This window comes from Strix uralensis, chromosome Z (genome assembly GCF_047716275.1).
Source record: "Strix uralensis isolate ZFMK-TIS-50842 chromosome Z, bStrUra1, whole genome shotgun sequence".
Lineage (NCBI taxonomy): Eukaryota > Metazoa > Chordata > Aves > Strigiformes > Strigidae > Strix > Strix uralensis.
In genome coordinates this window covers 73,988,021-74,004,901 of record NC_134012.1, presented here as the reverse complement: position 1 = coordinate 74,004,901, position 16,881 = coordinate 73,988,021, and the positions used below count along the sequence as shown (strand labels likewise).

The following is a 16,881-nucleotide window of genomic DNA, read 5'->3' as shown; positions in this document are numbered from 1 at the left end:
AACATCCATTATTTGTTATACTACCTGAATGTTACAGACTTGAAAAGAAGAGACATGGGTAGAGCAGTCATAGCCCACATAAAAACTCCAAGTGATAATGAAAGAAAAAAAAAATTAATAAATAACACAAATATCTTTTGTGAAGACAGAACCTTTGTCCATTCCCTTGCTTCACATCTGATAAAGAAAAAAAAAAGTACTTCAGTGAATAAGCCTTACTGTTGTAATACTCCTAATTATCAGTAATACATCAATTTAATGTAGTGACTATGAAAAGTATCCTCCCAATCTAAGGAGCTTATCGTTAAGATATCATTGTGATGGCTGATACAGTATTTTACACATAATACACATTTCTACTGCACTATTACAAAGCATTTCTTCATCATTTAAAATCAAAGATAGTCATTACATTACAACCCAGTAAAACAGAAAAATCCCGTAGATGCTAAAAGCTTCAGCAACTGTCATGTCAATGTCATAAAATTATTTTTCTTTCAGTTGTCTCTTTTATTGGAAATGGGAAAATTTGCTGAGAGTTTAGCCTCTAACACCAATTTACACTGCCTCTAGCTATGTAGGTGTAAGATGCCACAAAGTAATAAACCTAAAGCCCTAATTCTAGAAAGAACTTACATATATACTGAAATAAATTTTATACATGGCGTTATGTAAGCACATTATTACCTTTAAGAAGTGCTTTAAGTCAATCATATTCTTGAGTGTTCTTCAGAACAGAAATACTTTTCAATGAAAAGCAAAGAACACAGCCTTTGAATTATGAATTTCTCAACTGTGGAGTGCCTATGATTTGCGATCTGTTATTTCACTCTTGAAATGTCATATATTTAAATACTCTTTTCTAGAATGTGCTGTATGTTCTAGATAAATAGTCCAGCAATTAACTGATTAGTTCAAAAAGAAGGAAAAGAAATAAAAATAGAAAGATGAGAAAGTTCAAATTACATCCTAACTAGGATCCATTTATTAACTACCACTGTCTAAACACAAGATCAGCAATCAAGAGATAAGTCTCAGAATTGCATTATAAATTCAGATAAATTATCATCTAGAAAACATCTCTAATATATTTAATACAATATTAGTCTTATACACCTTTTCTATTATTTGTTTCCTCACTTCAACCACTATATTTATTAGGGACCTCATAACAAGAAACAAACATTTTTTTTTTTCCACAGCGTCGATGGAATTATATAAAATCTATGGCTAACAGGTCTTCCTATCTTTGTTTTGCACTTTCAGGAACAATTCACCTTTCTAACATAATGGCAGACAGCACAGGGTTGCAGTCACAGGTTTTCTGATACCATTCTGACCATTACTTATTTTGGTTGCAGTCTTCTATGAGAAGTGGCATTTGAGTTTGCTAACAGGAGCAGTATGCTAACAGAGTAAATAATCAGCACTAAAGCTATCACTAATTTTCTGAGTAAATAGGTGTATTTTCTACTTCTGTAAAATTCCATAATATTTATAGAGGTAACTTTTTACTAAAATAAAAATGGGAAACCTTGTCCCACACAATATAAAACAGTATTAATGCTATTACATCTGACTACTAAAAGGTCACCTGTTAGAGGGGTAATCTTTTGGTAACAAGGATTTACATAGCCCTACAGACAATATGGAGAGAGTGACTAGAATTTCTCTATATTTTCAAGATGACCAACTGCTGAAGAAGTCCCTTTGTACTGGTGGCAGTTAATATAACTTACGGCAGCCTTCAGGCTTGTGTATTTTATGTTAGGGCTGACATACTATTGAGCTGAGGATCAAGAAAATGCCTTAAAGGCTAGCCATTTTAGCTCTAGTTATATTTTGAGTAGATAATATGGTGTGTAACAGACATTTAAAAAACAGAGTAGATAAAGCATTAGAAAAATATTATTGCTGCCTTGCAATATCACGGACATAGATGTGCCACATATATACATATATAATGAAGTTTCTAGACTTAACAAGCACTGTTATTCATCTATCCTATTTTTTCAGTGTTATTTTACAGCAGGAACTGATCAAATATATCAAGAAGTTTAACTAGCTTCAAAAAAAAGTTATAAAGGATGACAAACAGATAAAGCATCCTTAGGTTTTTTTATACCACTGAACATCTATAGTCTTTCATCAGAGAGATAACAGGTATGCTAAAACAAAGAATATGAATAATGTATTTTTTAAAGCACAGAAAATTAAGTTTGAGAAAGGTTTTTTCCCAATTCCCAGTAATATAATTAGTTTTCTTCTATAAATTATTATAGAATTGCCCTCCAATAAGAAACTAAATTGTAAAATACATATAGTCTATAATGGCACTTGTCACATTGTGTTTCTATGATTAACCATTTCAGAAAATAAATTTTTAAAAAGGAATTATTTCCCTATTTACTTATTTCCATCTTTTTAACCTCCATCTCCAGCTACCTAATGCTCCACCTTCTTTCACCTCATCTCTAAAATTAAGCAAGGAGTTTCCTTATTTGTAGAGGTACTTCAAGTGAATGATGCTCTCCTCAATCACATCTCTGCAGTATATGATCTTTTCCTTCAGTAACCATAGAATCAGATAATCATAGAATAGTTTGGGCTGGAACAGGCCTTTAAAGATCATCTAATCCAACCTCCCTGCCATGTGCATGGACGTCTTTTACTAGATCAGGTTGTTCAAAGTCCCATACAACCTGACCTTGAACACTTCTGGGGTGGAAGTTCTTCTCTGCAGGGTTGCTCTCAATCCATTCTTCCCCCAGTCTATAGTGATATTGGGGATTGCCCTGACGCTGGTGCAGGACCTTGCACTTGGCCTTGTTGAACTTCATGAGGTTCACATGGGCCTACTCCTCAAGCCTGTCAAGGTCCCTCTGCATGGCACATCCCTTCCCTCCAGTGTGTCAACCGCACCACACAGCTTAATGTCATCAGCAAACTTGCTGAGGATGTACTCAATCTCACTATCTATGTCATTACCGAAGATATTGAATCTAACAATAAATTCTGTATTTCATTTCAACTGTTGCAAGGATAATTGCTTTTAATTCTTAGTTTTGCATCCTGCTTTAGTAACTTCTTTTTCTGGTGAGAAAACCATGCTCCAAATATTGCAATATTTGACTGTCAAGGTAGGTAGGAGAATGCCCTAACATAAAGGAGATTGAATGAATGACTGAAGTAGAAAATACTTTGGTTACTGGATTGTACAAATTTTGCACTTTTTGGTTTGTTTACTGGAGTTCATCATACTGACTTACTAAATGATTTTGGGATGGATATTTTATCTCCTCTTCATATAGGCTGGCATGATTAGAGATACTAAATTATGTTCATCTATCTCAAGTTAAGACTTCCCAAAAGTCCCTTTCATTAAGCCTGGGGACTGAAGAATGCCACGGTGGGAGCACAAGACAGCTCATTGTAGCTTTCAAATTGGCAGCCTTGATTTGATTCACATTTGCTTGTGCAAAGCCACAGAGTGGTATGACATATAAATGTGGAGGCCAACGGACTGCTAACATTTCCATTCCAACTGAAAATTATTTTGTCTGGTGTTCTACTAGGACTTTTAAAAATGTTTTATCAGGAACAAGTGAGGAAAAAATAGCAATTAAACATTTAGTGCATAATAAGGTAGCTATTAAACAAGATATCTATTTATTCTCTTTAGTAGTGCCTCCATCATTTTAATATCTAAGTACTAAAAAAAAGATTGGTGGCAGGTCTTGCAGAACAATGACATCCAGCCTTAGGAACAAATATATAAAAAGACAATGTATATAGCCTATCAGGAGATCAGTAAGAAACAAACCAAAAAATTATTTAGAGAAAGCAGTTTGTAAATTATTCTGAAGTATAACCACCAAATGCAATGATTGTTAACATCACTTAATTAAAAGCTGCATAGAAAGACAGGGTCGTATGACAAAACTGAGTAATAAGAACTCAAACATTTATACATGTTGTAATTCAATTTGGTCTCATCATTCAATGCAAATTAACTTTGTGGGTTTTTGTGTTTTGTTTTTTTTTCTTTTTTTAAATCTATGTTATTTCTTTGCGAATATTTGATGACCAGCTTGCAAAAGAGGCTACGAGGGAGAGATATTAAGCAACCATTCTGTAAAAGAAGGATATGGCTTATTATAACTTAATCACTCATTAATTAATATGCCATTCTCCTCAGTTTTATATGGTTGAACAATTCTTTAAAAAACACATGATAATGAACTGTGCACAAAAAAGTATGCTCTGATTTAATTATCAAATATCATGTGTGTGTGTGACAGTCAGATCATAAATCCCTGCCTGTAGGGGAACAAATCTGTCCAGCCATCCATAATTTGATTACTCAAACCCCAAACACAGTCTTGAATTGTTTCAGTGAGTGCAACAATAAACACTTTGAAAACTCAACAAAAAGTTGCCCATATGGTTTTGTTAGATAACTTCTTTCTCAGAAGAGAATAAGATGCTTTTGCTGTAGTTTTTGTCTTCACAAAGACAAACAATTCATCCTGTTAGACTTTATGAAGACTGAGCTTAACATAACATGAGAACATTAAATTCTGTTTCAGCACAGAGCGTCAAGATTTATTTTGGGGTGTTTCAGGTAATTTGTTATGTATTGTGTTGCAATTTTGAACTTGAATAAATTGCTCTATGTGCAAGTCTTACAACTGTTAAAAGTGCCACTACCTTCAGCTAATCTGTTAAAATGACACTGCATGGCAATAGTTTCTTTAACGTATATCACCTAATTGAACTGCAATTAAAATAGCTCTAAAAACCCAAATTCATCACTGTTAACTACATACCACTGACATTCTTACTAAGGAACTGACATTTTCAAATGGTGAGCCTAGGGAAACCTCTTGTAATTAAAACAGTACTCTCTGTGCATCAGTTATTTTAGATTATAACAAATACCAGGGATGATCCTATTATCACCCACAGAAACAAGATCAAAGTATTTATGTAAATTTCAACATTATCCGTGGTCATTACTGGCTTACAGTCTTCTCCTGAGTTAAAATAATCAACTGTTTAAAAGTTTACTTTTAATCATTATACACCTGTAGAAACATAATGAGCTTCGGAGTTATGTTTAACTTTTTCTTTTTTTTTTCCCCCTCAAAGAAATCTCCATTTTGTATCAGGAATTTAAGTAAGGATTCAGTCTAAAAGAAACAAGGGCACAGAACTAAGGTTAAGGAGGTCTCATCTTCAAATCCTGTGGCTGTTTCTTTGCTCTACTTGGCTCTACTTTGATCTCTTTGCCTTACATGCCAAGTCCATGATTTGTGAATGTTTTAGGTAAGTGATTCTTATTTTGTGTTTGTACTATTTTTTTAAATGAAATTTTCTTCCTCTTTTACATAACTTTTTTAATACTGTGGGTTCCAAAAGAGATTTGGGGGCTTTAATTTTTATGATAATTATTATTTATTGTAATTTCAGTAACTTCTTAGTTTACTTAATGTATTTGTTATTGCTCAAGACAAACTAGCACTAAACAACGTCATTAAGCTCTCTATATTCTGGCTTGAAAAATCCAGTGAAAGATGCCTTTGTTGTGGTTCCTATCACTCCAGTGAATATACTCTATACAAGATTAAATTCTTCATACAGTCAAATCCTTAACTTGTTTTCTCAGTACCAGTACGCAATGCAGTTTTCCTACTTCTTATTCACCTGTTAATTCAATTTACACATTACATTACTGGAACTAACCTGGCTTCTTTTTCACTGATAATATTCCTGCTTCATGGACATGAAACATGAAATATATGATTGTGTACAGTTCAGAATAAATCAAGGATCAACAGATGTTTTCGATATCATCACTGTGTTTTCTGCAGCCAAATTACCTAGAACATATTCCTCCAGCTGCCCATACAGAAACCATTTCAATCCTAGCTTCATTTCCTCATCTTCATATATTCTCTGGAACCCATTTATCCACCTAATCTCTGTACTCCTGTTTTTCCTGTCTGAGAACTCATTCTGGAATGATTATTTTGTCCTTCTACAAGAAAGAGGCAAAATTCAATTTGTTTCCATAAAGGATGAGAAACTCCGAAGCAGCTGTGATGCATGCAGTGTCAGAGCATAGTATACTGCTGACAAAGTGCTGCTAGGTGAGCATATTGATATTATCACATCCTGATATTACTGCTTCTTACCATTTTTTAAAAAGTCAGGGAAGATGGAGATGTTGTTGGCTACGTCCTGCTCTCACATTTCATGAAAGAAGGAGATTCCTGGCTGGGCCAGCAGTCTTGCTGTTTTCTCATCAAATGCTAACAACACGCAGAAAAACTGAGGAGCCTCTTTGTGAAAGAGGGAGTCCTCTTGCTCCCAAACTGAGTGAAAGTGAAAGCTGGGAGCTGCTTCTCAGAGTCCCAGTTGCATACTCTCTAACATGACTGTATCTTACTCTATTTGGCTCATCCTCTTGTCCTTATGTATTTGTTTACCAACAGGGAAATGACTCAGATGAAGACTAGAGGTATGCTTTCTGGAAATCTCAGCTCCACCCTGAGGGCTGTCCAGCAGTGCACACTACCAAAAGTAGATGATCTAGTCTCAATTCAGTGTCTGACTACAAAAGTGAACCTTTAGCTCACTATTATTCAGTCTCCTCAATGTCTCCAGTTCTTTTTGTCCTTTTTTTTTTTTTTTTTTTTTTAAATGTATACTCAAACTTGCCCCAGCTTTCTGGAATACAACCTGGTATTGGGCATCCACTCTCCAAATTTAATGGACAGTTCTGTAATTGAGACCTCTAGAAAATGACAAATATAATATTTATAATAATGTATAACTTTAAAGAAAAATTAGTTACTTGATGCCTTGTGAAGACAGTGACAAATGGTTTTGCTTGACAGAGTAAGAAATTAACTTGTTTATTCTTCACAACTGAAAAAGTTGCTTAGATGTCTCACATTTCCCAGATTATACATGAGCTGTACATACTGTATGTAGGTAAAGCTAAGGACTCAACTTTGCAGCCTATATTATTGCAAGTAACTTCTACTCAATAGTGGGGAAAAAACATAGATACACGTTTGTGAGAAAATAAAGTATTCAGAAACATTTGGGATTAAAATACACACAAATAAAGCATAGTTACACACATACTATTCATAAAACTAAGTCAAGAATGTAGGTACTAATTTAAATTACTTTATATTAATCTATTTTTTCATGCGTAGGAATCTTGGATTTTTTTTCTTCATTTCTGTTACCTGCAGTGATGTCACTCAGTGTTTTTCCTGGTTTATGAAGACTGATTTTAACTTTTCCATCACTCAGATATAAGAGGAAACCACCTGAAGCGTGTAGTTTACTAGATAATAGAAGTCCCTCCTTGTTCCAGGTGCGAAACTGGAAATTGATGAATACTTCTTCTTGCCCTGATGTGCCTGGCAGTGCCAGGTAACTACTGGAGCTCAGAAATGTAACAGGAACCACCTGTGGCTCTAAACATGAGAAGGACATATTGCCCTAGAAATAAATGAAGTAAATATGGCATTAGGAACATTTGGGAAAAAACAATCATGAGAACTTTTGTATGGAAACTACAGAGTTTCAAAACATTGTGCATAGAACCTGATATTTTTAATACTAGAATGTGTTAGTCGAAGAATCAAGTACAAATACATAAGAACACCAACAGTTTGTGAAATGTTTACCTAGTTGTTTGACCAGAAAAGACATATCTGCCTGAGCAAAGACTGGCAAGGACCTTTGAGTGAATGAGGTAAGATCCTGCAGGAGTTAGACAGTCCTGCTTTGTTTCTATTTTGGCTCAGCCTCAGGAAGGATTAGGGACTTGACAAATTTCTGAATGTCAGATAAAATGCCACTGAATGCAAAGTTTGGTATAAAGATTTACACGGGTCTAAATTCTTGTATGCAGAGATTGGGTACTGATTGTTTAAGGCAGTGTTAAATTTGAGAAAAAAAACATTTGCCAGACCAAGGAGCAGTCTTTCCAGATCAATGCAACTGGAGATGTGCCCTGCCCCCAATATTTGTTTCCACAAATAGTCAGAGAAAATTCTACATATAAACTCTTGCTGCTTACAAACAGGAAACACATACTTCATAAATCAGAAGAAAACGTGTTTTCAAGCAGGCTCATGTGGACCAGATCAAGTATTTTACTTAGGCACCTAGCCTTTAATTTGTGCTTGAATGCTTCTGAAATCACTGGTTCTTAGGGACCTAAATAAACTTGTTTATGAGTTCATTGACAAACCCTGAGCTTAACCTGCATCTGTGGTTGTACTGAGTGATATAGATAAGAAGACTGGAATGGGAATAATGCATTTTTTGCATCTGGTGTCAGAGTTACTTAATAGTTTATGAATCTTGATAGTGATACAATATGCACTTTGATCTAGTGACTTGTCTAGTGACAGCATTTGAACTATAACTAATTGGTTCTGTAAGGATGATTAATGAAAGGTTTGATTGTTTAGAATTTAAAGTACATTTAATTTCTGTTCAACACAAAGAGCTTTTAAACTTTTGAATATACATAAAACTTTGACCTTATAGCAAAAAGTTAAAAAAATCAATTTAATAAAAATACTCACTAGCCTCTGGCATGGCAAGACATTAAAGTTTACCAGTTTTCATTTTCCTCAAGGAAAATATATAAATAAATAAAAGCTCTGTCTTATGAATTCAGCTGTAGAGAAATTAATAGTCAACTGAACTGACCCACAGTGAAAAGCTAGTCATCAGATTAATAAACCTAGTTAAATGCTAAAAGCTTACCATCTGCAGATTTCTCCTCCATGCTATCTGGACAGGTGCCTAATACTGTATCAGACCAGTAAAGTGACTATTTAACAAGGATTCAATGGTAACAGAGATACTTTCTGGCACATTTACATTATAAAACATGTCCTAGCTTTGAAAGTAGCACAACAGTTTAAATCATTTGAGATGAAGGTGATGAAATTTCCTATGACAATAATTTCATAGTTCCCCTTTCACTAGTCCACACAGAGCCTCTATGACTACCCTCTCCCCAACATCCATCAGCATCATGGACAGGATATTATACGGAGGTATGAGTTTCATTAATTATGGAATATTTCAGATGAGCTTCACATGAAAAGAGATGCCTGTCATCCATTTTTTCTGCGACAGAGAACCAAATTTGATTGTTCATATTCTGAACTGAAGTCCAAATCAAAAGATTTGGAACTTGACAGCATTTCATATTTTGTTAATTATTTTGAACTGATTGTTTCCATCACATCTCTGTGTTTCCTGCTGATAAATAAATAAATAAATAAATACTGCAAATAGAGATGGCTCTTGTACTACCAGAAAAAACCAAAGGACTTACTAAAATTTATAGAAAACCTTCTGTAACACAGAAGAAAGTTGGTTTGTTATTAGAACTGTTTCTCTAAATGGTAGGGGTTTGGCTAATACAACTGCTGGCCATGTCACAATAAATGCATTAAACCCACCAACCTAAACTACAGCTCTTCAGATAAAGAGCAGTATAAACTGACAAACAGAATTTGTCTACCAAAATTATAATGCTCTGGAGAAAACAGAGTGGATCAGTGTCCTCAGCAATAGAAGGTTTTTTAAATGTACTGCTGGTGTTCTTACTAGTCAGGTACAGAAAACAATGCCAAAGCTTCAATTACTTCAGAAATATTTTATTTTACTCACTGGCTTTTGTACATGCACAACAGTGAGATACCACACAAGAGTGAGATATCACATGCATCTAAGTATCAGCTAAAGAGATGAATAATAAAGTGCATCCTGATTTGTCTACTGGATGAGTCTGTACAACAGCAAATATAAAATAGCCCAATTGGGTGATTCCTTGATTTATCTTTCATTAAACAATAGAGATTTTACTAGAATTGTGTGTTGCATATGAAAGCGGCTGTGGTCTTTTTCTTTTCTCTGTTTTATTTATTTATTCTTTCTTAACTATGAATCTCTTACCACAAAGTAGATCTGAGATTTATGCCTCCTGGCCAGGTCAATAATGTTCACTCCATTATAATAAATATTTTCAAAACACCCATGAAAGTTCCTGTGTGACAATGTCCCTGATTTTCCAGGCACTGGGATCCCTCCAAAGCTGAGCTTAGAAAGAGAAGAGAAATCAATGATACTATTAAGTAATTTCTTTAAGGGAAGTATTTGCCAATAGTGTAAGAGTAGAAGTCAAAGGCTGGCTAATAATGAATCCGCTGCTTCTTGGCTATTTCCTTTTATCACGTCTACATATTTAAAGAACAGACTAACAAAAATTAGTGTATATAAAGTCATATGTATATTTTAAAATATTCTGAAATGTTGACATTTTTTTTCTTCTGAGGATGCCTCCAAACAGTTGCTTAGTATAGAGTTGTATCAGTATTCAGGGTCCATTACAGCTGCAAAACCAAGAAGGACAAGGCCCAGGTACATGCAGACTGTGCTGGACAGTGCAAAAAGTGAGAAGAGATTTCGATGGCAACTTCTTTAGGAAATTTGAGCCTGACTTCTCCACTATGTGCAAATCACAACTACCATAACAGAAAACAAGAGTGCACCAAACAAAATTATTTTAGGGCAGATTCAAAACAAATGAAAGGAGATACTTATTCCCTCTCAAAATCTTTAGGCTGTGCAGTTCCTTGATGTGATGTTATAGGTTTACTTGGGTTCAGAAAGAGATTAGAAGATTTAATAAAAATAAAAATCCATTGAGAGCTATTAAATTCAAGAATATCACTCTGTCTTAGTAAGTCCCTGAGGCAGAAACTGTTAGAAAGCAGTAGATTATTTTAGAAAACCATTGCCACAACAGTGAGCTGAGTTACACTTTGGTCTATGTTTCCACTCTGGGGCACCATCAGAAACAGGATGCCAGTTTAAGTGAACTTTTGAACTCACCCATTTCAAAGCTATTCTGGCTGACATTGTAGAAAAGGTTAGTTTAAACTATTTATCTTTTAATTTTGAAATTTCACTTAATATTTTAAATCATTTTATAAAAAAACAAAATTAAATATATCATGTTTCATTGAGTTATTAAATTGAGATATTTTTATAGTCAGGAATGCAATTCTAAATACAGTGGTTCATATATTTTTGGAAGTTTTTAGGCTTTTTTCCTGCTTTTGCTTTCCTTTCTACCTTGCATTGGTAAAACTTCAAACTACAGCATGTGGAAGAGGCGAAAAATAAATTTGCAATACTGGTTTATTTAGTAATATAAATCTATTTGCCAATGAATTAAAACTAACATTTGTTGCTCTCTTTTTTTTCCTCTTTTTTTTTTTTTAATTGGTCTGATCCTCTAAGCATTGGCATTGTGTCTTAGATTCAGAAATTTTAAGCAGAATCATGACTTTAATCTTGTGAATGATATTTTTGAAATGGTATAATGCAGACACAGAACAGCATGAAATTTTACTCTAATCTGCTTAAAAACTCAAATTAGTAGAATAAAGTAATTTAGATCTGCAGCTTCCAGACACTCTCCTCTATCACTCATTGTCTCATCCAACAAACAGGAGAGGGGCAAACATAAAGCAGTCAGTAATCACATTACAATTGTGAAATAGTGATATTTTTAACCATAGGTGAGAAACTGTCACAGCAAATTACATCTACTCCTCATCATGAATCTACCATTTGTGTAAGCAAGATTTTTTCCACAGCACATTTGCCAGATTTAACAGGAGTTTCAGTTTTAATCTAAGCATTTATAAAATGCTTTTATGCTGATTTATTGCAATTTTCATCAAGCCATAAAATAATAACTTTGAATTGGGGCTCATTCCTTGTATTTACATACTGTTTACCACATTTGCAGCACTACTGAAACAAAGATATTAAAATAATAAATTCTGAGATTAAAAAGATGGTCTTGTGAACATTTTGAGTTGTAAATCTAGTGGAGTATTAGTAATCTAAGAACATCTCTTTTTCTTTGATTCATTCCTTTAGGAGACAGAAAATCTCTAAAGTCTTAAGCACTAGAAACTTCTTTAAGATCTGTCTCCTTTGCTTGTTTAACTGCATTTACATTAAAAAGTTAATAAATGTAATAAAGGAAAGGGAATTTTCACACCTCATAATCAAGGTCCAAATAACTGAATTCTCCTTTCGCATGAAAATGATGAGTGTGTTTATCCACTGTAAAGTTTACTTGGTTGTTAAAGTGCTCAATGAGAACAGAATGCCAGTGTTGATCATCCAAAAGGCTGCCCAGCGTAATATTAATTTGGGCATTAGAAGGATGAGTTTTAGTATCACCTTGAAAGAAGAAAAATAAAAACTATTAATTCCATATAAGAATATAACTATTCAAATATATACCGCTAGTTTATCATATGCTATACATTAATATCCTTAACAAATTAAAAGAAGTTTTAGTCAAATAATACCTAAGAACTATATTAGACTTTATGAGACTGTAGCTGTTACCTAAATTAATGAGTAGGGACAGCTTCCCTTTAATTAATTCCAGGGTGATGTGGTCTCCATTTTGTCCTTCTCTGTGGAGGAGAATTCCATCACTTTGCATTGTCTTAAACTTCAGAGAAATCACATCTTTCAGTGTACTCATGAGTTTTTGATTAAATGTGTAAATTAGACAACTTTTGCCATCAAAGCCAACCACCTCGGACCCTAGAAGTAAAGAAATGAAAGATAATGTATAATGTTATGTCTAAAAGAAACAGTTGCATGCTACTTCAATATGATATGAAGTCCCACCACTAATATCCCTAGATTAATCTGTGCTGAAGTGTAGCTTATTTCTGGTATTCATGTTCTTCCCCAAATGTTAAGACTGTCCTATTTTAATGATGATACTATCACTACATAATAAAGCAAGATGAGTGGAAGAGGTCTGGCTTCTATTCCAATCTAGTACTAATCTCACATGGTTAAAGGTCCTCCTTTCCTTGGAGCCATGAAGTACTTTGACTATTTCTGTTCTTACTGTATTTTCTAAAATGAAGATGTCAGCTGTGAGTAGGTTCTCTTCATCAAATATTTTTTTGCTGGCATCATAAACAAATTAGGACTTTAATTAAACAGAATTACAGGTTTAGTACTGGAATACAGGACTTTGTATCATCAGTTTTCCAGCACAGGCATCACAGAGTCACAGAATGGTTAAGGTTGCCATGCATTTCTGGAGATCATCCTGTCCAACATCCCCACTAAAAGTAGGGTCAGCTCCAGCAGGTTTCTTAGGGCCACGTCCACTCAAGTTTTGAGTATTTCCAGTGATAGAGACTACACCTCTCTGGGCAACCCATGCCAGTGTTCAACCATCCTCACAGTAAAAAACTGAATTTCAGTTCACGCTCATTGTTTCTTCTGTCACTGGACACTGAAAATATCCTGGCTCAATCTTCTGCACACCCTCCCATCAGGTATTAATATGTGAGTAAGATTCCCCCTGAGTCTTCTACTCTCCACCTCTACTCATATGGCAGATGTTCCAGTCCCTTAACCATATTTGTGGCCTTCTGCTGGATTTGCTTTTGTATGTCTATGTCTTTCTTGTAGTAGGAATCTGTGAGAGACGAGAAACCAGGCCTGTGAGAAACTAAGAAAAACAGCCTGAGAAAGCAAGAGTTGAGGCTGATCAAAGAAATGCCTCAAACACTCGCAAGACAAAACTATGAGTCACAGGGTGCATTCTGTGGAGGTCGAAGCTGATAAGGCTGCCCGAATAACACAGGATGCAGCTGGAGGGGGGAGCCCTGTGGAGACAGGACGGCTCTGCTCTGGTGCACCTGGTCAAATTTCAAGGGTCATCCATCTGGTGAATGACCTTTGCTTCATTATCCACAAAATGCATATTAAAGTTAACACCCCTCAATATGCTAATGAAGGCTAACATGATCATGCAAATGACATCATCCCATGAAACACCTTACCCCTCCCCGTACATGGGATACATAGGTATGTGGGTCGACCTAGGGGACAGACCCAAGGAAAGTGTGTATAAATCAAGGGGGGGGGGGGAGGGGGGGGAAAGAAAGGGGGGGCCCTGGAGAGTGCAGTGAAGTGAAGAAGACGGATGCAAGCGAAGAAGATGGATGCCTCCTGGAACCCTCACTGATGGGATCAACGCAGAAACCCAGACCGATGATCTGTATTTCCCCATTCCCTCTATCTCTCTCTTTTCCCTTTCCCATTAAGAAATACGAGGCATATTGTACTGCTTTGCCACAACTTGCTATATACCTAGCCAATTATCATGTGTTCAATTAGTGCATTGTGGGTAGTTAATAAATGTTTGGACTTGGAGACTTGTTGTCTGCTCCATTGGGGATTTGCAAATCTGAGTCACTTGTCTCCCTCGTCTGAGCGGGATGTGACAGGATCCCAGAACTGGACCCAGCAATTCAGACAGGTCTCATTACCACAGCTGAATAGAGGGGAAGGATAACCTTCCTTGACCTACTGCCAACACTCTTCCTTAACAGTCCAGTATGCTGTTGGCCAACTTGCAACCTGTGTTGCAAGGGCATGTTGCCAGCTCGTGGTCAACATGGTGCCTACCAGAACCCTCATGGCATTTTCTTCAAAGTCAGTCAGCCCCCAGTGTGTACTGATAAACCCTTGCTGGGATTATTCCTCCACACATGCAAGATCTTGCACTTCTCTTTGTTGAACAGCATGAGATTGCTGTCAGACCATTTCTTCATCCTGTCTGGGTACTTCTAAATTACATCAAAACCCTTTGGTGTGTCAATCAGTCCTCCGAATTCTTGCTGGCTGCAAACTTCCTGCACATACACTCTGCCTCACCATCCAAATCATTAATGAATATGTTAAACAGCACTGAAACCTGTATCAACCCACGGGATACACCACAAGTGAACAGACTCAGCTTGACTTCGTGCCACTGATCAAAACCCCTTCTGTCAGGCAGTTCAGTCTGTTTTCAGTTCACTTCATTGTCCTCCTAAATAGCCTATACTTATCAGTTGTTTATGAGGACATTATGGGAAACAGCATCCAAACTCTTGCTAAACTGAAGACAAGCAACACCAAACACTCCCTTTTACTCACCAAGCCAGTTATATCACTGTAAAGGGTATTAGTTTGGTCAGACATGACTTCCCTTTCATAAATCCATGCTATTTCCAACAATCTCCTCATCTTTTACATATTTGGAAATGGTTTCTAGGATTATTTGGTCCTTCAGTTTCCCAGGGATTGACATGAGGCTGACCAGTTTGTAGTTCCCCAGGTATTCCTTCTTGCATTTGTTGAAGATAGGAGTGACATCTGGTCTCTTCCTGTCTTTAGGAACCTCTCCCCGTTGCCACTACCTTTCAAACGTAAACAAATGTGACCTCAGAATAACTGTGGGCAGTCCCCTCAGCACTCTCAGGTACATCCCAATTGGTCCATGGGTTTATATGTCCAACTGGTCCAAATGTTACATAGCCTGATCCTCCTCCACTGAGGGTCTCTCTTGGTCTAGTCTTTCCTGTGGGCCTCAGAGATCTGGGATTCCTGAAGACACGTCTTACCATCAAAGACCAAGGTGAAAAGGTCATTGAGTACCTTGGCCTTATCCATGTCTTTTGCCCCCACATTCTCTGCCCCACTCAACAGTGAGCCTGTGTTTTTCCTGGTCTTCCTTTTGCTCCTAATATACCTTTGGAAGCCCTTCTTGTTGTCTTCCATGACCTTTTCGAGTTTCAAATCCATATGGCTTTGCTTTCCTAACCACACCCTCATGCTCAACGTTTCTGTACTCCTCCTGAGTCATCTGACCTTGCTTCTATCTCTTGTACATTTCCTTTTATTCATAAGCTCATCCATGAAGATTTCCTGCTGCTTTTGCTTGATTTCCTGCTTGTCAGGATAGACCATTCTTGAGCTTGGAGGAAATGATCCTTGAAAATCAACCGGCTCTGTGGTTCCCTCATGTCTTCAGGACCACCTCCCATGTCACTCTTCTAATCAGATCGCTGAGCACGAAAAAGCCTGCTCTCCCAAAGTCCAGGGCTGTGATCCTGCTATTTGCCTTATTCCCATCTCAGGATCTTGAACATCACAGTCTCATGGTTGCTGCAGCCAAGGCTGCCCCAGCTTTCACACCCACCATCAGTTCTTCCTTGTTTGCAAGTATAAGTTCCAGTAAAGTGTGTTGTCTTGTCGGCTCCTTGATCACCTGTGTTGGGAAGTTATCATTAAAGAATTCCAGAAGACTCATGAATTGCTTATATGCTGCTATGTTGTCCCACCAGCAGATATCAGGGTGATTAAAGTCTTCAATAAGGACCAAGGTCTGTGAACCTAAGGCTTCTTCCAGTTGTCTGAAGAAGGCCTCATCCATTTCTCCCATATCAGGCAGTCTGTAGCAGACATCCACCACAAGGCCACCACCTTTGGTCTGTCCTCTAATCCTAATCTATAAACTCTGAGCTGCCTCATTATCTGTCCCCAGGCAGAGCTCCATGCACCCCTGCTGCTTGTTCACAGAAATGTTAAGTGCCTTTCCTCATTGTCCCGGCTAGTCCTTTCTAAACAGCCTGTATTCGTCTATGGCACCACTCCAGTCGTGTGAACTATTCCACCATGTCTTCATGGTGGTGATGAGATCGTAGTCTTTCAAATGCATGAAGACCTCAATTTCTTCTGTGTTCCCCATGCTGTGTGCATTAGCATACAGGCACTTCAGAAAGGCATCCACTTGTGTTGATTTCTCAGAAAAAAGTGTGAAAAGTTCCTCCATTATGTTGCTCCCAAAGCAGCACTTTGTATGTTTGCACTTGAGAAGTTAAAGTGCTTGCACTTCAGCCCTGGTTTGTTGTTCCCATGCATGTCCACACTTCCTTGATGCCT

General features: G+C 36.6%; 1 protein-coding gene across 1 annotated transcript in view; it reads right to left on the bottom strand.

The window, feature by feature from the left end:
- The window catches only part of CNTNAP4 (contactin associated protein family member 4), a 246,442-nt gene that overhangs the window by 67,904 nt on the left and 161,657 nt on the right, over nt 1–16,881 (bottom strand). The window contains exons 5-8 of the mRNA XM_074856318.1: nt 12,484–12,687; nt 12,128–12,312; nt 10,006–10,149; nt 7,263–7,521 (exon numbers count right to left, since the gene is read on the bottom strand). Of these exons, the coding sequence (XP_074712419.1) occupies nt 7,263–7,521; nt 10,006–10,149; nt 12,128–12,312; nt 12,484–12,687 (792 nt within the window). The remainder of the gene's footprint in view (nt 1–7,262; nt 7,522–10,005; nt 10,150–12,127; nt 12,313–12,483; nt 12,688–16,881) is intronic.